The sequence below is a fragment of the Salarias fasciatus genome, chromosome 20 (assembly GCF_902148845.1).
Source record: "Salarias fasciatus chromosome 20, fSalaFa1.1, whole genome shotgun sequence".
NCBI classification, from domain to species: domain Eukaryota; kingdom Metazoa; phylum Chordata; class Actinopteri; order Blenniiformes; family Blenniidae; genus Salarias; species Salarias fasciatus.
Window position 1 is genome coordinate 32230494 of NC_043764.1, and position 21492 is coordinate 32251985.

The 21492-nt window shown below is 50.6% G+C and overlaps 1 protein-coding gene across 2 annotated transcripts in view; it reads left to right on the forward strand.

Annotated features, from left to right (window-relative positions):
- Positions 1-21492, forward strand: part of plch2a (phospholipase C, eta 2a) — a 106125-nt gene that overhangs the window by 61480 nt on the left and 23153 nt on the right. For both annotated transcript variants that reach the window (XM_030119807.1, XM_030119808.1), the window contains exons 3-7: positions 7057-7203; positions 11490-11733; positions 11940-12069; positions 17785-17955; positions 20716-20809. In XM_030119807.1, the coding sequence (XP_029975667.1) occupies positions 7057-7203; positions 11490-11733; positions 11940-12069; positions 17785-17955; positions 20716-20809 (786 nt within the window). The remainder of the gene's footprint in view (positions 1-7056; positions 7204-11489; positions 11734-11939; positions 12070-17784; positions 17956-20715; positions 20810-21492) is intronic.

Genomic DNA, 21492 nt, shown 5'->3' on the forward strand with positions numbered 1-21492 from the left:
ACGTGCACACAAACGCACACTCACACACACAACACACGTGAAAACTACTTTCTCCTGTTGGGTTCCTAAATGGTCCCTCTGGAGGCAGATCCACCTGGTTGTTGATGTTTGAACAGCTCAGTAAACACACAGCACAGGACCAGCCATCCTCCAGCCAGTCACCAGCAGCCGTGGAGCCTCCAGACAGTCCGGAGCAGCCTGTTGGGCCCAGAGCCGGCGCGAGTGGGCCCAAACCAGTCAGTTGGTAACACTGACTGGTTCTACATTACTATCACTACTGCAGCAACACACCATCAGCAGGGTAAAACTAGCCTGTCTCACCACGGTCTGACCCAGCTCACGTTCCCTGTTACTGGAGAACTGTCCAATGCTTGATGAATTCTGCTTCACAATGATGGGGAGAGCTGACGCTGAAGGATCAAAAAGCGACGCTGCTATGAACGCTTGGCCGCCACGAGCCAGTTCTCCCTGTGGACACTTTCTGACACCTCCTGGTTAAAACCCAGAAAGTCAGAAGGATGGTGAGGCCCCGCCTTCACGGTCTGTACTCATACTGAAAACCAAGATCAAGCAAGCTTTGCCCTTCTGCTCTGTGCAGTCTGTACACACTTTGTGTTACAGACAAACAGTTTGTGCGTTTGATGTTCTTGACTCCATCATGGAGGGCGTCACTCATAATTTCCTGCGGTGCTTCTACTGATTGCCATTCTTTTTGTGGTGGGACGGAGGTGAAACGTCTGATTGTTCCTGAAGGTCTCATCAGGCTGAGGTTTCAGACTCAACAGTCTCCTGCCGGAATTTGTATTTCCTCTAAAGCTTGGGTTGATTTTTGTCATGTGCTGCTGCTGACTGAAGCAAAAGGCCAGATGTAGTTTTTACTGTGTGAACGCTGAAGTGACGGTGTAAAATATTCACAGCGCAGCGGCAGCAGCAGCGTCTCCTGCTCGTGTCAACACACAGCTCTTTCAGGATTGTCTTGTTAGTTTTCACACTCCCTCTGCAGATTGTCAGCTTCCTCCATCAAACACCAGAGATGCTTGTGTGTGGCGAAAACAGGCGACCGGATTTCATTCGAACTGATGCTGTTCAGATCGGAAGCTGCGCTGCTGTCAGGAACCCGAGGCGTTCCGCTGTGGATCCTCTGCAGAGTCACGGGAGCATTTCCTGGAGGTTTTGTTTTCGGGCGGACTGATTGTCAGGTCGAGCTGCAGCTGTTCCATATTCAGGCCCTGACGTCTGGGTGTCTCAGGTGGAGGGAGAGGGGCTCCAGAGGGCTCATCGTCCTCCTCCATCCAGCGCCAGCTCGGCCTCTTTCTGCCAATCCTTTCAACACTGTTTACCCTCCACCGATCACACACCCTGCTCTGCAAGCCTCAGACTGCTGTAACAACCTGCTGGGACGGTTTATATCGGTTTATGATGAGAGGTGTTACTGTGCCTCATGTTGAATTAAAGGACGGAGACACCGTTGACACCAGAGACGCTGGACGGACGGTGTTCCTGGAGGGAGGCAGGGTGGAGGCATCACCACGGAGTCCTGGAGCCTCGGGCCGCGGAGCAAACAGACTCGTCCGGTAAATCTCCTGGGCTGGATTAGAGCTGCGGGGATTAAGCCTCACACATGCTGCTCACTCCTCTGTTGTGGTTCGGAGTCCTCTCGGCTCGCCGTCACTTCGCGTTTGGCGCTCTGGGCGGACTGCTGCAGGAGTCTGAACCTGACGGCGAAGACCAGCTGTAGCTGTGAATCTGTCTCGAGGCAAAGGACTTCACGAGTCTCAGAAGACGCTTCCAGTTCTTTGATGAACTGCCGAAACGGAGATTTTGGGATTCCTGGACGTAATCAGGCAACTTTTCTTTTTGAGCTTTAAAGACTTGATTCCTCTGCGGATTATCCGAACAGATTTCTCCTCCGATGTTCTCCGAGGTCCGTGACTCCAGGAAGCTGCTGAGGATGAGTTTCACCGAAGAGGAGCAGCTTCCTCCCGCTCGCCCGGTGGCTCCAGCCCTCATGCTCTCCAGGCCTGTGGCGGCTGCCAGCCGGCAAGCCCCGGCAACCGCGTTCTGCCCCCGGAGGGGGCCGGGGCAGAAGAACCCCCGTCACGGGTCCAGGGGGTCAGCACATTGAACCAGGAGGGGGCAGAAGAGCAGCCGTCAGGGGTCCAGGGTCAGGCACGGTGAACCGAGGAGGGGCAGAAGGACCCCCGGACAGGGGACCCGGGGCAGGAGCGTGGACCAGGAGGGGCCGGGCAGCTGCAGGAGCAGACCTCCCCGTCTCATGTGGTGGAGGAGTTCTTCTGGATCGGGCAGCAGCATCGTGGCCTTCTCCAGGTGGAGGCTGGGCTACATGGGTAGTCCAGACCAGTAGAAACCGGTTCAGCAGTCTCCACGGAGACTTCAGAGGGTGAGTGTGTGTGAAGGTAAACACACACACTGTCCAGGGGGCAACAGATCAACCTGACTGCTTCAGCTATCTGCTGTTTGGTCTTTAATGGAGAGTTTCGGGATATCGTGACACTGAGAATGTAAGGCCCGTTTCCATGGCAACGTTTCAGCTGAAAACATTGTTCTTGGGTTTTCATTTCACAAAAGTTTCACGTTTCAAGTTTTGAAAATGATGTTCCATAGAAACACTGAATAAGTTGTTGTTTTCAAGTTGGGCCACTAGTTGGTGCTGTTGTGTGTTTTAGTGATGAACCCACAGAGAACGATACACTCTAAACATCGGAGAACACGGTAGTGTCGCTGTTGTGTGGTTTTCCTGCACAACACAGTGAGAGTTTGCGTTGTTTCTTGAGCAGACCCTGAATGTGTGGCTGTGTTTAAGGAGAGCAGTCGTTCTGGTCTGCGGCTGATTTGTTCTGTTGTCATGGAAACCGAAACGCTGTCAGCGTACAGTCGCAGGTTGGCTGTAGGTTGTATAGATATGTCAGTCGAAGCTCCTGCGGATGTGAGTGAAGAAGCGGCGTGTGAATAGCTGGCTGAGTGCGTCTCTCCGGTCCCGGTTTGTGTGTCGGTCCCTGGACGGGGGGGGGTGGGTTCCTGGGGTCATCTGGACGCCATGTGAACGGCGCATTAGCCTAATTCAAGCAGGGACGCGTTAACGGGAGCGTAAAGCGACTGAGAGTGTCCCGGCAGCTGTTGACGCTGAGCGAGGCGAAGCTGCGCTTCTCCTGACGCCTCCAGCCGCCGAGCGGCGGCGTCCCGGCGTCCTCCGTCCTCCTGCAGTGCAGCCGACTGAAGCTCGTTCTGCCCACATTTCCTCTTCCACAAAGTTCAGCTGCAACTTTCTGTGGTTACATAATGCTCATCTCTGCTCCAGAAACTCTACAATTCTAATTCTTTCAGCGATTGTGTCTAGCAGGAACGCTCAATTATACATGGGCTGAGAGCACGTTCCAGCAGCGTCATGTGAGCGCCGAGTAAATGTCTGCTCAGACACACTTCTCCGAACTCCTGTTTGATGAGGCGCTGCTCATTTCATGGCAGATCGTCATTACCCAGCGCAAACATCCCTCAACATTTAGCCCAGAAACACAGGATTCACAGATCAACTACAGATAAAACACACACACACACACCACACACCTGCCTCCACATCGCAGGTCAACCTGAGTGGAGACTGACCTGCTGACCTCTGGGACTATGTGGGCCACGGGGGCGGAGCTAGACCAGGTTCCTCCGTCAGGGCAGCAGGTCATCCTCAGGGGATTGTCAGTGAGGCCATATGTCACACACACACACACACACACACAACACACACAACACACACACACACACACACACACACCACACACACACACACACACACAGGTTTGTATTTCTATCTTTGTGGGGACCTTCTATTGACTCCCATTCATGTCGAACTCCTAACCCTGACCCTTATCCTAACCCTGACCCAGACCACCACACAGCCGAACCCTAAAGAAATGTTTTTGCACTTTTACTTTTTTCAGTAACAACATGGTCAAGAAAAACACTGTTTCCCCTCATTAGGACCGGAAAAAGGTCCCATAAGGCACATCGTGCAGGTTTTCCTATCCTTGTGGGGACATTTGGTCCCCACAAGGATATAAAAACGAGTACACACACACACACACACACACACACACACACACACACACACACCACACACACACACACACACACACACACAGAGTAAACAGTGAATGAAGCATTCTTCTCTCACACTTGGCCACAGCCATCAATCCTGCTCTGAATCTGAATCACGACGTCACATGAACCATACCAGGTGAAGACGCTCAGACTGACTCTCTCTCCGTTGACACTGGTTTCCCTCCTTGTCGACGTGGGGAGGCTCTGTCTGGGTCGACGCTGTCTGTTGTGCCGTCAGGGGAAATCAGCCGTTTCGCCGTGACTTTACACGCTGACGAAGCTGCATTAACACGCCGTGTCGAGCCCGAGCGCCCGTCAGCGCCGCCGGAGAGGAAAACTCTCAGCTCTGCACCAGGCAGACGAGCGGAAGCGGCACAGCGGCGCCGTGAGCGCAGTGTTGGCGTGCACGGCCTCGCTTCATTAGAGACGCACAGTAACAGTCGGAGAGTAACCTGGACTTTTAGTTACTGCCAGAGTTTAACGGTAATGAGGTGGAGGGAGCGCTTAACTAGAGCAGGTGCCTCTTCTCATTATCCAGCCTCACAAACACACACACACACACACACACACACACACACGGGATCTGATCCGCTCCAAACATCCAGGACACACACATACACCCTTTAAATCTGATGGCGTATCCATGGCAACAAGCCCAGACCCCCTCCAGAAGCGGCGCAGCGCCTTTTCTCTGTCTTCTGCTCCACTTTTTGTCTGGCTCCTCGTCTCTTTCAGTCGCTTTGTCTCTCACACACACACACACACACACACACACACACACACACACGCACACACACACAAACAAACACAGAAATCTGCCTATAAGCAACATTTCCCAGTTTGCATCATCAAAATCCAAAGTTAGTGTGTGTGGCTGTTCAGGCTCCGAGCCTCGCCGCATTGCTGTATCGCCGTATCGGTGTATCGTATCGCTGTATTTTCGTATTGTTGTATGGCTGTATCGTCATTCTGCCATACCGTCATGTTGCCGTATCGTCGTATCGCCGTAGTATCATATTGTCATTACGTCGTATCGCCGTATTTTCGTACCGTCATATTGCCGTACTGCCGTATTGCCATATCGTTGTACTGCCGTACCGTCGTACCATCGTATCGCTGTATTGTTGTGTCGCTGTTTCGTATCGTCGCATTGTTGTATTGTCGTATCACTGTGTTGTCATATCGCCGTATTGTCGTGTTGTTCTATCACCGTGTTTTCGTATCGCCCTGTCATTGTATCAGCGAATCGCCGTATCGAATATTGTCGTATCGCTGTGTTGACGAATTGTCGTGTCGTCATATCGCCGTATTGTCGTATTGCCATGTTTTCGTATCGTATCACCGTGTCATCGTATCGCCGTTTTGCCGTGTTGCTGTATCGCCGTGTCATTGTATCACCGTATCGCCATATCGCCGTATCGCCGCGTTGTCGTATCGTCGTATCGTTGTGTCGCTGTGTTGAGGTATTGCCGTGTCCTGTGGATGCTGTCATGAGGTTTTGGTTTTCCCCGGCAGCTCCGTTCCTCCGTGGCGAGGCGGCGGCCTGCAGCCCTGCAGCTCCTGGCCGGAGCAGCTCGGCAGCTCATTTCATGGATTTGCTCCTCGGCTCGCCTCGAGCCTCCGGGCCTGCCTCGCTAAGAGAACGGCTTCCCTCCTAATCAATAACGAGCCGCTGAGTGAGAGAGTGTGTGCGATCATTACCGGTCAGCTGACCGGGAGCCGTGCGTTCCTCCGCTCCGGCGGTGGAAATCGATGGCGGGGTGTGTTCACGCCGGGCTCAGCCGCTGTTGGGTAATTGCTCCAAACTGACCCAAAGTGTTCCCTGCTGTTGTGGGAATTTCTCCGCTGCAGTGCGCTGAACGATCTGAACACCAGACTCTCCTGCAGTGCCTACAGGAAGACACATTACCACGGCCGCTGTCGGCAGTCAGACGGGCATCGTACCGACAACCCCAGCCCACTCAGCACTGATGATTTGTTGCAGATGCGAGGAAAATGTGCCCACCAAAGGTCTTTAACATAAACTGAAGTCAGAATCATGTTTCAGGGACTCCCGGAAGAGTTCCAGAAGCATTCGGTCATATTTCAGTGTGAGGTCCTGCTGCTCGTCAACCGACCGTCCAACCAGGACAGAAAATAAACTGGTACTGAAACATCCCCAGGCGGCGTTTCAGTCTCTTCAAATGGGATTAAAAGTGGAAAAACATCATATTTTACCCTTCAGTGCATCTTCACTGCAGTCCTAATTCATCACTGTTTGTCTTTTTAAAGGCTGCTTGAAGAAAAATCACTTTCCAGGTTGAACATTTCTACCAAACGCATCAAGGCTCTGTGTGTGTGTGTGTGTGTGTGTGTGTGTGTGTGTGTGTGTGTGTGTGTGTGTGTGTCTGCATGCATGCAGTGCGTGTGTGTGTGGCAGATCAAGAGGTGTTAGATGAATAATCAGTCAATGGACTGGAGGATAAAACCCTTCTGTACCTTTCCACAGATAGTTATTTGTGTGTGTGTGTGTGTGGTGTGTGTGTGTGTGTGTGTGTGTCCTGTGCCCTGACCTACCTTCCACTGGGGCAGATGCTGAGAGCAGATTGTTCCGGACAGCCGTTAAACCCATGCGGGGCTGTGTTGTGTGTAGCGCTGTAACGCTGTTGTACTGTTGTACTGTTGTACTGTTGTACTGTTGTGCTGTTGTGCTGTTGTGCCGTTGTGCCGTTGTGCGTTGTGCCGTGTGCACTCTACTGGGACTGTTGTGAGCAGGAATCCGATAGCGGAGGTTTGGAGACCAGCAGTGAACCACATTGACTCCACCCTGAGGCTGGAGTGTGAGCAGCGAGGCCACATCCATCCAGCAGCGCCTCCACACCCTGCCAGGCTGGCTGCGGTTCTCCGCTGCTTCATGGAAGTGGTTCCTGATCTTTACAGCCGTCTCTGTTCTTCTGCCCCCAGTGGAGAAATGCATGAGCTGCATGCAGATGGGCACGCAGATGGTGAAGCTCCGCGGAGGCTCCAAGGGTCTGGTCCGATTCTTCTACCTGGACGAGCACAAGTCCTGCATCCGCTGGAGGCCGTCACGCAAGAACGAGAAGGCCAAGAGTGAGTCTGAGAGTGCCGCGCAGCTGACACACAACTGAACAATACCACACCTCAACGGCTCACACAACACACACAACAACACAAAACAAATGAGCAACACACAGAGCGGCCACCGCTCTTCTCTCAGAATCATTATCGTGCTGACGCAGTGTGACACACACACAAACACACACCCTGGATGAGAAGCTCAGTAACACAAAGCCACATGCTGAAGGAGCTTTAAGAACCAGAAATACAAGAGGAGACCAGATGAGGTTCAGCAGCTGGAGGCAGAACCAGGACCAGGAGCGCTCCAGGTATCGCTGACCCTTCCTGCTTTCTAAAAGCCTCTGAGGTGTTCTTCAGGATTTCTCTGTCCCTGCTGGTTTCCCTCTGAGCCGGAGCCGGTTGTTTTATTTTCTGTTTCCCAGCTGTGTTTGAACAAAGCTGCAGCAGATCCCGGTTCGCCTGAACATCTCAGGGGGCTTCGGGGCTCGGCTCTCCTCTCTATCCAAAGATTTAATAAGCTTCTTAAGTCGACTTAATTATTCATCAGCTTTAATCTGCCCACAGAGTGTCTTACACACACACACACACACACACACACACACACACACACACACACACACACACACTCAGAAACACCCTCCCTGAATGAAGCACACAGTTTGGGACAATTACAGTGGTCTCTCATGTGAGCGGTGTCGAGGTGTCGCGGTGAAGACTGAAGCCAGCAGTGTGTCTGGCGTCAGTGCTGGGAGTGTGAAGAGACACCTCACACTGCCTGGTTTGAGAGTCTCACACACACACACACACACACACACACACACACCCACACACACACACCGCCTCGTCTGACCTGGCAGTCACATGTTTCCAGCTTCATCAGGTCCTGCCTCTTTATGAAAGGATGAGGACGAGTACCGACATTCAGCTAACGATACAGCGTACCGAGACCACCTCTGGCTGCAGTCATGGTCCATATGTAAACCACACAAGGGACTGGTCCCGAGTTCGCTACTTTCATCCGGAGCGCCTGAAATCTGTCGGTACTAGCAAGTACCGATTCACGTCAAACGGTGCCATGTCTCAGTTCCTGAACGCCTCCTTGTGACTGTGAGGGAGTGGAAGAGGAGGCGGTTTTCCACGCACTTGAGCAGAATGACGCAGTAGCTAGCAAGCGCTCAAAAGCACAGCTCCACTTTCCAAAATATTACCCAGATTCCGCTCACTGTGGCAGGAAAACTGCTAATCTGGAAGCTCCTGGTGAGGAACAAGGTTTTTCTCCAGGCTGAGGAGGGCCCAGCCTCAGATCTACGGCTAAGACTCCTGGATTCGGCACCGTTAGCATGCCAGCATTGACTAGCATCAGTTAGGAAGTTAGCATCCGTTAGCGACTCATCGTCGGCAGCCAGCAACAAATGAACATTTGTGACCACACAAACACACAAAAGGACCGATAACTGGTAATGTTGAGTACCAGTACCGAGTCCCAGGTACCGGGAACTGGTCCCGTATCAGTTCAGATGTGAACGGGACCCATCCCTGGAGAAGGCTATGCCTTGCTGGGAATCACCCCAACAGCCTCTGTGTCAAAGCTACATCAGCTCCAACAGCCTCCAGTCCACACAGCTCCGTGTGCAGCGTCTCCCTCCACCCTGCTCCATGTGGACTGTAGACTGTAGAGTCAGTCAGTCAGACTGTAGTCGTGGTTAGCATGTAGCATGTAGCATCATTGGAGTGTGAGAACTGAAACTCTTCAGCATGTAGACCATGAGGAGGTATATTCTAATTTTGTTATGTATACTTTTATGTACTCTTGAATAAACTTTATTTTGTAAAGGGCATCACTGTGAGCTCTAGAACTATTTAGCATGTAGCATGTAGCATGTAGCATGTAGCATGTAGCACAGCATAGAGTCACGTGCTGAACAGTTAAACTAGTGAGCGACATCATTCTAACTCCGCTGCTCCAAGTGTCTCTGCTGGTTAAGTTGTTGAATAATTTGCTGATTAAGTTGTTTGAGTTGGTGAAGTTACTGGTTAATTTTTCAGTTGAGCTCGTTAACTTGCTGGTTAAGTTTCTGGTTGAGTTGGTTAAGCTTCTGGTTAAGTTGTTGCTTAAGTTGATGGTCAGATTTTTGGTTGAGCTGCTGGTTGAGTTCCTGGTGTTGTTCCTAGTGTCTTTCTCCTGTTGTTGATATTTTGACTGATCTGTTGTCGTTACTGTTAAAGAACCTTTTCCCCTGCTGCTGATGTTGATAGATGACATGATCTGAAACTCGTTGGTTCTATCAGGGAGCTTTTTCAAGGACAAGTACTCCGTGAAGTATCGGCTCTGATACCTGATACTGGTTTTGGTATCGGTGCTTCCCCGGCTGGTAAGCATGACTCTAGAATAACCTCCAAAACTGGCTGATTCCATCATTTTCAAACACATTCCTGGACTTTATTTAAAAGTTTAAACTATATGTGCTGGTTGAATAAGATGACATTGATGGTGCACTAGTCATGTGATCCCATGATCCTCCTGTGGTCATGTGATCTCTGTGCCTCCCGGTGTTTCCTGGCTCAATAGATTACTTTGGGGAGACTTCACACCGTCTCCAGTTTCTGTGTATTTCAGTGGATTATTGATTTTATGCGGCTCACGGATTAGAGTGAGCAGTGAAACACACATTTACACCCGGAGCTCCTTCACACTCAGCAAGCTCTAAAACGTCTCAGTCCTCCGACATCAGTCCAGAGGAGAACTCTGGAATTTTTCGACTCTCTATCATTAGCCAGTTATCAGTGAGCGTGAACCGAGTTTCTCCAAATGAGTCCAGAAAACGTGGCCGGTCTAATGACATCTCAGCTCGTCAGGGACTCGGCTCCACGGAGCCCTGAAGCTCCTCGCCTGCTCCTGCCAGCGCCCAGCGATGCATTCAGGGTTTCACCCAATCAGGAGACGGGTTTTCATTTGTTATGGGCCCTACTGCTGGAATGTGAAGACTGCTGGCAGAGACAGGGGAGCACACACACACACGCACACACACACACACACACACACCACACACACACACACACCACACACACACACACACACACACACACACACACACACACAAACACACACGTACTGAAATCCTGGGCTGCTGGATGTCAGCGCTTGTCATTACCATGACAAGACATGCTGCTATGCGTGCGTGTGTGTGTGTGTGTGTGTGTGTGTGTGTGTGTGTGTGTGTGTGTGTGTGTGTGTGTGTTTCCCTCCACCTGGGGACTGTCATTCTAACATATACAGCTGTATCACTACATAATGGATGAGTGAGCATGTGAAAATGGTTCCACATGCACTGTGCTCCAACACGGGATCTCGCCATGTTGCGGTTTGTCCACTTGACGTGTTCCGGTCGTTTGGCTAATGGAGGACTGGGTTTACCAGGGATGGCGTCCCGACCCGGCCCGCTCTGCTGGTACAGCCTCCGGACCGACACCAGCTGGCACGTCTCAGAAATGTCTTACTGACTCTGGTCTGAGTGTGTCTGACTGAAGACAGGTTGAAAATGAGTTTGGAATCATTGTGGAAGGGGGACGGACACACCTGAACAGGACACCGTCCTCGCTGGAACCTGTGATCCTCTCTCCATGAAACGAGTGCCGAAGCCACATGAGTGAAGAACCTAGTGAAGGACCAATGAGCTGCTGGGATTTCCAAATCATTTGAAGTGAACGAACAGATCCTGACTGTTCCTCATATACGGCCTTCAATCCGAGACACGTCAGTCACATGACGTCCTGTTCTGCTGTCGGCCCGCCGCTCACCTCTCTCTTTCCATGAAGGTGGAATCCTCCGCTCCTGAAGGTCGATCATACAGGTCAGCAGAGCAGCAGCACTATTCCCTTCTGGTTTGTCCTGGCTCACACACATCTATAATGCATCTGAATATAAACACACCAGCAAACAGAGCATCTTCCCCAGGAAAGAACAAACCGACCACCACCGTGTGGCCTGAAGGTCAGTGGGAGACAGGTCCCATCTGGTTGGAGCTGTTGGTGGTTGTGTTTGTCTCTGTGCAGGACGCTCCGTTCCTTCCTCATCAAACTCACTGAACTGCTGAAGTCCTCAGTGGAGTCCCTGAATGAAGCCACTTTACAGTCAAGCAGACTCATTGCGACTCATTGTAGAGTTTTGTCATCCTCTTGTTCATCTGGAGTCTGTAGTTTTTACTGTGACTCTTGTCAGTTCTGCGTTCAGATTTGTGTAAGTGTCTCAGCTCTTTTCAGGGTCTCCACCGCTCTAACTCTGCTCTTCTGTCCAACAGTCTCCATCGACTCCATCCGGGAGGTGTGCGAAGGGAAGCAGTCCGAGATCTTCCAGCGCTATGCGGACGGCAGCTTCAACCCCAACTGCTGCTTCAGCCTGTACTACGGGGAACACATGGAGTCCCTGGACCTGGTGTCCGGCACCGGAGAGGAGGCCCGCACCTGGATCACCGGCCTCAAGTACCTGATGGCCGGCATCAGTGACGAGGACAGCCTGGCCAAGAGGCAGCGCACCCGAGACCAATATCCTTCATCTGCGCCGTGGAACTGCTTCACATCACGTCGTTTAGATAGTTCCTCTCTAAATAAGGTTAACAGCAATCTTAGAGAAGCTTTTTTATGATTAATTGGATAATTTGATGATTTCAAACAAGCCAGAAAGCAGCTGGTAAAAGGATTAGATGCCATAAGTCATGGTCTTGGCCTTCCTTGACCAACGCGTTCCTCACGTGGCTGAAGCAGACGTTCACTGAGGCCGACAAGAACGGCGACGGCAGCTTGAGCATCAGCGAAGTCCTGCAGCTCCTCCACAAGCTGAACGTCAACCTCCCCCGGCAGAAGGTCAAGCAGATGTTCAAGGTCAGGACCGGAGTGACGTGAAGCTGGTGCTCTGGGTCAAAACACAAACAGAACACTGCACCCACAGGGAACCCTTGTTGCTCACACCACAGGTCACACTGTAGGCGGAATCAGCCTACAGATTACCATCATCTAATGCTGAGGCAGCAAACGCTCACTGACATGTAGAACCCCAGTAACCATGTCCACAGCAGGAATGGTGAAGGTGTCTGGAGGCATCTGGAGGAGGGTGGCGTTAATCAGTGGTTGAAGCTGCTGCAGCAGCTGTAGCTTCTGATCAGAGCTGCACAGTCAGCAGGGTGGACGGACGGACGGGTGGACGGACGGACGGACGGACGGACGAACGGACGGATGGATGGACAGACGGATGGATGGATGGAGGTTTGGATGGATGTTTGGATGGGTGGAGGGATGAATGGGTGGATGGAGGGATGGAGGTTTGGATGGATGGAGGGATGAATGGGTGGATGGATGTTTGGATGTTTGGGTGGGTGGAGGTTTGGATGGATGTTGTGATGGATGTTTGGATGGATGGAGGTGTGGATGGAGTGATGTTTTGATGGATGTTTGGATGGGTGGGTGGAGGTTTGAATGGATGGATGTTTGAATGGATGGAGGGATGAATGGGTGGATGGATGTTTGGATGGATGGAGGTGTGGATGGTGTAATTGTTGTGGTCATCAGCACCTCCTGAACTTTTCCTGAGCTTCATTCAGGACATGATGAAAATGAAATTTTTTTTCCTCAGTAAAGTCCAGCAGTCAAAGCAGCCCCACACCATGATGCTGCCTCCACCATGCTTCAGAGTTGACTTGGGCAGTAACAGGAGGACAGTGTGAATAAAGCAGGCCTGGTCCGAGTCAACATTCTGGAGCAGTATGTGAACTGATGTCAGAATTTATTTTTAGAAAAAGCCTGACGTGCTCCATAAGCCCGAACTCTCTAACAGTAGCTGAGCTTCAGTTTGTGCAACACGCCGTGAAGACAGCGTGTTTTCATCAGGCGATCAGCGTGGACACACTCCGGCATGTCTGCTGCGTGGAGGGATTCTACCGTCAGACAGGAGGGAGGTTAAACAGCCGACTGCAGCGTTAGCGAGGCGAGAGTCTCAGGTGGAATCAGCTCTACAGTTCTACACTGCAGAGTGTTTAACCTGCGAGCCGCCGCCGCCGCCGCAGACGCTAACAGAAGCATTTTATTTCTCCCTTCTGAAGTTCGGTGTGAACGTGGTCTTTTAGATATCTGTATTCAGAGGTTTAGTGATTGGTTTCGGTGTGGGACATGGGTGCGCGGTGCGGAGCCGTCCCTGGGTCGACGCAGCCCTGGTGGGCGTTGGCTGTCCTCCTCACTGCGGTGGCGCTGATCATTAAGCGCTCAGGCTGCCGGGAGGCGGCGGCCCGTGAATGAGCAGCTCACATTCTGACTGTTTCCGATGTGGCCTAACAAGAAGCTCAGCCTCCGCCGGCCTCACCGCGGAGGGATTAGCGTGTTGCCGTGTCAAACACGTTGCTTTGGCCGCCTCCTGCTGACCGGAGCGTCAGCTGCCGTCTCTAATTCCACTGGCCTGCTCATGGCCGTCCATATGGCGCTGCCGGGGCGCAGATGGCCTCTGGTGTAATGCAGGGTAATCACACCACGGACACTGAGCGGCACGTGCGTGCGTGCGTGCGTGCGTGCGTGCGTGCGTGCGTGTGTGCGTGTGTGTGTGTGTATAGTTTCCCGGCTACTTTCCTAGCTTAACCTACTTAGAGCGAGGAACCTGTAGACTTGACCCCTTTACCGGTGTAAAGAAAGGAAACCAAGCGTGGTGAATGGAGCCGTGGAGCGTTAGTGTGTCACTGAATATAAAACTTACCGGTGGGTTTGAATCCCATCACAGGATGAAAAACTGGATTTTTAAACCTCATTTCAGTGTCAACAGGTTGAATTTAGCTTTAGCTTGAAATGGAACAAATTGAAAAAATAACATGATGAAATAATGAAAACATGTTTACCTTAAATTCTAATAAAATCATTTAGAGTGAGAAGATTTGAATTGATCATAATATAAGATACTGAGTCGGCCAGAGCATTGTGACCTGGCAGTGGGCAGGTTTCCATTTGACCCTTGACACCTGGAATTTCTGTGGTTAGGATTTTTGTAGCAGATCAGGTTCTGAGGTGGAGCCTCCGCCCGTGGCCCGCTCTCTGCCGCTGCTGCCTCTATCTGCCTGGAGTTTTATCATGTTAAAGTCATGAAGTGATACTGAGGGATTCATGTTTGAGACTCGGAGGAGAACCAGTGGTTTAATGGACTCTGTTCAACGGGAGACCCGAGCTAACAGATGTGTGAGTAATGTGATCCATTGTGGAGCTGAACACACCCGTCTCGATACGTCTGTGCCTCACACACACACACACACACACACACACACACACACACACACACACACACACACACACACACACACACACACACACACACACCACACACACACACAAACAAGGCGTCATTTACACAAAATGAGGTGACTGTGAATTTGTCAATTATTTCTCTGGTCTGTGCGTCATTTAGCTTCCTGTGGATCAACGGCTGTGTGTGTGTGTGTGTGTGTGTGTGTGTGTGTGTGTGTGTGTGTGTGTGTGTGTGTGTGTGTGTGCGCTTATCTTCCTTTATAAAACAGACCATCATAAAGCAGAGAAAGCCTCTGTCACACTGATAAATGCTGCTCAGAATGGAAGCTCTCCGGAGCCCAGCAGAGCGGTTAAATGTTGAAATCAGTTCAGATCGAAGTTTCTCCCCATCAGGCGGTACTACATGTAATCTGATCATCCCAAATCCTCTTCCGTCTCATCCAAAATCCACACAATCATTTAAAATCACTTGCGGTTACGTAGCTGTCAAACCGAGCCGCTGCCTCGCCCGTGCTTCGTTGTGGAGAAGCGTCCGGTCCTTCTGCAGGTCATATCACACGCCTGTTCTTCCGTCTCCTGTCGTCAGTCTGCAGCACATTCTCTGATCCGGCCTGAGCTGGATCTTAATGGTTCTTCACTACAGATGCTCCTTCTACGTGATGCACTGTAAAGACACGACGCCGTTTGTTTGTTGGATTAACTGTGACTCGAATCTGGCTTCACTGATCCAGGCCTCACTTTCCTTCAACGTTTCCAAGAGAAAACAGAAAGTTTCTCAGTTTTCACGACAGCCGTGCTCTGACTTCAGCACATTCTCTTGACATGTGATTTAGACGCAGATCAGACCTGATTTTAGGAGCAATTCCTGCTTCATGGCTTCATCCTGTTCAGGACAGTTAAAGACTGTCTCAAAAATTGATGAGCAACAAACAGGAAGCAGACTCACTCTCATCAACAGTGTGGCTGTCTGGCTTCACTTGGCAGCTTGTATGACTAGTATGTATTTTTTTTCATATTTATATATTGATATTCCAACTTCTGAAGCAGTAAGCTGTGAGTGGGATCAGGTGCTGTGCAGCCTGATACCCAGAGGAGCTGACCACAGGACTGTTCCAGCTCCTGGACCAACGCAGAGGAAATGCTTTGGCGTCTTCCATCTCGTTTGGCAGCCGCCGCCCTGCTATACGGGGGCCAGGCTGGCAGATCCACTGTGAATCATCTGACTGACGCGAGCTGGGTCCAGACAGCGGAGTGCAAACCCTGGGTAAGGGAGCGGCGTGATGGAGTCTGCCGGATGCAGGGCGTGTGCCTCCGTCTCCCCGGACGTCTTCATGGAATAATGCAGTTCATCTGCTGAAGCCATGCGGCGTGAGTCGCTCAACACTTTATTTCCCGTAGAACTCTCGGAAATGTTGCTCCCAAAAGTGAGATTGATAGAAATAGGATTTCTTTATTGGAAGGTTTTTTATTAAAGTATTCCCCCACCGCAGTTACAGATTCAGTACAGCAATAAAGCGAAGAGGCACAGTCGTGTTGAGAAGCAGAAGCCGGACAGACGGCGTCACTCATGCTGTTCTGGGCCCGGACTGTGTGGATCTGCTCGCAGGCTGAGATCCAGCTAACTCAGACGTCATCGGCATACAGTGAGCGGCTTCCTCCAGAGCGGCCTGGCACCGGGAGCCGTCACAGACCGCCTCAGGAAGCCAGAACCCCGCCGACGGGTCAGACGCTCTGAGCACAACACTGTCCTCAGGCTCAGAGCTGCCTGAAGTGTTTCTGTCCTGGAGGGCGCTGGAGAGCTTCCAGACGAGGCGGGGAAGTCTGGGTTTGGTGTTTGTTACCTCTAGAACCCCACAGCTCTTCACGCTTCTGTCCTTTGATGTAGAAACAATTAGGAAATACAAAATTTAATCTGAACTCATCAGACAAAACCTGTAGGAGACGTGGACAGGTCAACCCTTTAAAACTCCTGCTGAGGCTGAATGCTATGAAATGTCTTCAAAGCACAAGGTCAGTATATTATCGTTCAATCATATTATCAAGAGGAGCTAGATTCTGTTGAAAGAATATGATTTTCCTGTATACATTGTTTCATTGTGCTATTTAATTTCCAGTTTTCTGATTATTCCTCTCTCTCTGGGTCAGTTTGGCACATTACAGCAGCCAGAACTCTTCATTCTGCTTGTATTGATGCTGGAAAGCACTACAGTACAACGTCAAAACTGTCTGTCCGTCTCTCCGCTGATTCCTCAGTCCGTCCCTCCCACAGAGTCTTAGTCACTAACGCCGGTGTGAAGGCACCTTGCAGGGTTCTTTCACCACATGGAGAACCGTTTGGTCTTTACGGCCTGCAGTCACACGAAGAAGTGGGGAACTGGGGTTCTGTTTACAGAAGCCAGTGAACACAACTCTTTTGCCGTGTTTAGCGTGTCTGTTTACATGACAGCGGTGCTCGTTGCCACTGAAAACACAATCCGAGGTGGAACTTTAGTTTTCCGACTCCGCTGGAGAGATGGAAAGAAAGCTCCATGGCTGTAGGAAATCATTCTCCTGCTCGAACAGATGGACAATAACAAACATGGCGGTGACAGTGTTGTGTATTGTAGATATGCTAAAAAATCCTGGTCATGAAACAGCCTGTAAACACTGAAGTGTTTCACTTCGATCAAGGTGATGAGCTCAAAAGTCTTTTTCTTCAATCACCTTTGATTGTTTGCACCTTCAAATGACTCATTTTTTATGCATACAGTATTGGAAAATAAATAATGGTCTCCAGTGTGGTAGTTTGAGCTTCCAGTGTGTTTATTTGGTAAACAGTTCATGAGCAAAGCTCCCCCAACCAGTCCCCGAAGCGCTTTACATTGTTAGTCACATTCACCCATTCCTGCACACATTCACACACTAGTGGCATCGGCTGCCATGCTCCAAGCTCACTCCACCTGCTGGGAGCATTTGCAGCTCGGTGTCTTGCTCAAGGACAATGTGGCATGCAGGGAATTGGCCCTGCAGCCTTTTGATTGACCCTCTACCAACCGAGCCACAGCCGCCTGAGGACGTTTTTCACCACATTGAAAGGTTTATGGGCAAAACAATTAAAAAAAAAAAAGTATTTAAACCTGTGTTTAGAGACTCATGTAGTCTGACTTTCTGTCAAACACCAAACTGGATTGTTGGTTAATTCATTTATTCTTAATTCGGCTGAGAAGAACTAGAGAACTACACAGTCGTTGCACCACAAAATGTTTGATATCTGTAAAGTCTGAGAATCTGAGCGGAACCCTCTGTGATGAAACGAACAGCGAGTGTGTTTTTTATCTGCAGGAAGCAGACACTGACGACAACCAGGGGACGCTGGGCTTCGAGGAGTTCTGCTCCTTCTACAAGATGATGTCCACCCGCAGGGACCTCTACCTCCTCATGCTCACCTACAGCAACCACAAGGACCACCTGGACGCCGACGACCTGACCCGCTTCCTGGAGGCGGAGCAAAAGGTACCGGCTGGGCTCTGGCTCTGTTCCTGACTGTCCCGCCGCTCCAGGCCGGACGGGACAGATTATCTGCTCAGTTCCTCTTCAGGTCTCCTGACAGGAGGTCTGTCGGGTGTTAGTCGAGCTTGGAGCTGAGATTAGAGCTGGTGAGCAGTCTGAGCGTCTGCTGGACTCTTTCCAGAGGAAACGGGGTCAGGTCTGAACGTGGTCGACCACTGGAGCTCATTACTGAACCCGAATCCACAGACAACAACTCAATTCTTCAACTGGACACATTAAAGGGCTCCTGAAGTACTTTTTATCAGTGGCATTCCACCCATCCTTTCTTGAATACTTCTTACACATAAATGTTTCAGTCCCTCAAACACATTTGAACAGGTGTGACCCAAGCAAATACCAGATGTGGTTTTTAGACAATGATTGAAGAGGAGGTTCAGAGGTTCACTTTGCCTGTCTGGCTGTTGGTTCCATGTTCTCTGGTGAGTTTCATCTTGAATTCTCTCATGGATACTGTTTTCTGTTGTTGAATCATGGACTTTATCAGAGGCCAGTGAGGCCAGCAGTCCTCTAGAAGGTCCTCTGGGTTCTCTGGGGATGAGCGGTCGGTTCCTTCTGGGGTAACTGTGGTGGGCCGGCCTCTCCTGAAGGATCACCGCTCTTTCTCTGTTTGTGGATCCTGGTTCTCATGGCGGTTTGTTGGAGTGCCAAAGTCTTAGTAACCCTCTCAGACGGTTGTGACTTTCTGCAGACTGAGATCTCTCAGCCTCTTCACTTTGCTGAACAGGCTCTGCTGAAGTGATTCTGGACTCCTCAGGTCCGGCAGTGATCAGAGGTTGTTTAAATCAGGTAATTCACAGTGTAACAAAGGCGGGTCATGTATTTTGTGTTTACTCCAGAGTCAGGGAGGTGTCTGGTAGTTTTTCCTTCAACGGTCTGGAGGAAAGTGTCTGTTGGTGAGTCTGATATGTGTGATGAATAGAGTCTGACAGCCTCCTCTGCTCCGATCAGCCCATGTGTTCGTCGACCTTTGGCTTCACAGAAACGTCCGAATGGTTTGGAGTAACAAACTTGGGGGGACTGAAAGTGTTTAGTTTTCTGGATTCTGAAATCTCGATCCCGTTTCCCTTCAGATGATTCAAAAATGTTTGAATTTCCAGTTTGGTTGAAGAAGCTGTGAAGAGATGGGAGCTCCTCTGATCGCACATGGCTCACTGACGATGTGATAAATAATCTGTATTATGATTGTAGAACCGCAAATGATGAACAATATGAACCGACCCTGTCGAGGCGACACCTCAACAGCACACAGGCAGGAAGCGATCCGACGCAGAGGGACCCTCCATCTCCTCCCGAGGGGGGGAGGATGAACCCAGAGCTTCCCTTTCCTTCCATGGAGGTTTTTCACCCCAGAGGGCAGAAACTCTTTTCCTTTATGGGTTTATGCTTCTTTTCATGCATCTAATAATCGCCCCTCTCACAGTGTTTCCTCACCGGGGGGGGGGGGGCTGGCTCTCCTGATCAGCTGACTCAGTCTGTGAGCATCAGGTCTGTGGGTTGGTTAAACATTCTGATTTAATTACATGGCTAATTACCAGATTGTGTCTGCAGCATCATGGATTTGCCATAGAAGTTTATCGCTAATAAAGTACCCATCTGGTGCACTGATGATCGATACTCGCTGACCTGGAACTGTTCCAAAAAGCCAGTCTGTGCGGGAATCAATGGGCTCAGGCTCTGGCAGTCGATGGGATGATGAGCTGAGAGGAAAGCCTCCTGAAAGTCACAGGACTATATGTTCATCAGAGATCGTGAAATGATGGGCTGTACATGCTAATGTGCTACACCTCCAATCCAGAGAGGGAGCCACGTACAGGAACTGTCACAGGAACCGTTACGACCACTGGAGCCAGCAGGCAGACGCCATACTGGGTCCTGGACCTCCTCCCAGCCCAGCAGAGGGCAAACACTGTCACTCCTGCAGTGTTTCAGCTCTGGCTTCAGGCCCACCCGAAAACAAACTGGGCCAGGATTCAAACCAGAGCCCCACCGGACTGCCCTGCTCAGAGGCTGTGAAGCACGGTGGAGGCAGCATCATGCTGCTCAGGGCTGACGGAGGAAGGATGCTGACTGTTCAGGTTGTTGAGTGGAGGAATAAAGCTTCATACTGAGAGAGTTCAGAACACGGTTTTTTATTTACTCATGAAAACAGTTTGGCCCGTTTGTCTAAACAAACTTTATTTCCCCTTCAGGGGAAATTTCAGCTGCTATCAACAGGCATGAGTCCGTTCAGTAGCTGCCAGTGTTTTTTCCATCTTCACACTCAAAACCAGAAAAGAAGAGAAGCGCTGAAGCGTTTAAAAGCCCCGTGTGAGCAGTCATGGAAACACTGGCTGGAAATGTGTCTTTTTATGTTCTTTCAATATTTGGCTGAATACCTGCAGGGCTTCTCAGTGATGAGCTTCTCTGAGACGGGAGGTGAGACGCTCCGGGGGGGGGGGCTCATCTGCAGGCAGTGTCAGAGGAGTTCAGCCGATCTGCTCCAAAACGTGGCGTCCCGGCCTCATCCAGCCCAGCGGGCGATGAGCGCCGCCCTCTTTCATTGATCCACAGACGTGTGAATGTGATTGATTGCGAGCTGCAGTCAGATGCAGACCTGCTTTCTGCTCTGGACTAAAACATCTGTCTGCAGCTGGATCCGACTGCATTGTGAATGCTGTTCGTCCGTCTTCGTGTGGGTTTGAAAAGTGTCCCCGCCTTCTGTAGATGACCAGAGTGACCAGGGACCACTGCCTGGAGATCATCAACAAGTTCGAGCCGTGCTTCGAGAACCAGGCGCAGGGAGTCTTGGGAATCGATGGTAAGTCTGTTTCCTGGATCTGTTTCAGGATGGAGGAACGTTACACAGCGGTGGGGTTTATGTCAATCAGCTGCGGATGTCAAAGGTCAGGATGGAGTCCAGGTGGGACAGTTCAGTGCTGAAGTCCTCAGACTGGAGCACAGCTTCACCGTTCAACCATACAATGAGTGGAAACATCCAGAGAGAAGCCGAATCAGCAGCAACCCCACAGCTATCAGCGTTTCTGCCGTTTGCATAGAAACAGACGTTTCCAGAAGGCTTCCTTCTAAACTGAAAACCTTTCTGAAGCAGAGCTGTGAAAACAATATGTCTATACTTGAAATATTGTCGTGGAAATGAGGATGTAAAGATGTAAAAATGTCCAGGGGGAAGAGGGGATACACGACACACAGACCCCGAACGGAACTGCCTGACTGTTAGCATTAGCATGAAAACGCTAAACATGAAGAAAGATTGTGAAGCAGGATGAGAAACCGGCTGTCAGGGTTGAATTTCTCACGACATTTCAAGTTGCCCAATTAGGTTTCATATCTGTTCAAAAAATGTAATTCTTTAAATCTGAACATTCTCCAAAGTTTTTCTTGGCGTGTATCTTCAAATAAAATCCCCATCGAATGTCTGGTTGGGGTCCTGAGCCTGTGGCGAGCTCCAGAAGCATCGGTGCGATGTGACTGCATGGAGGC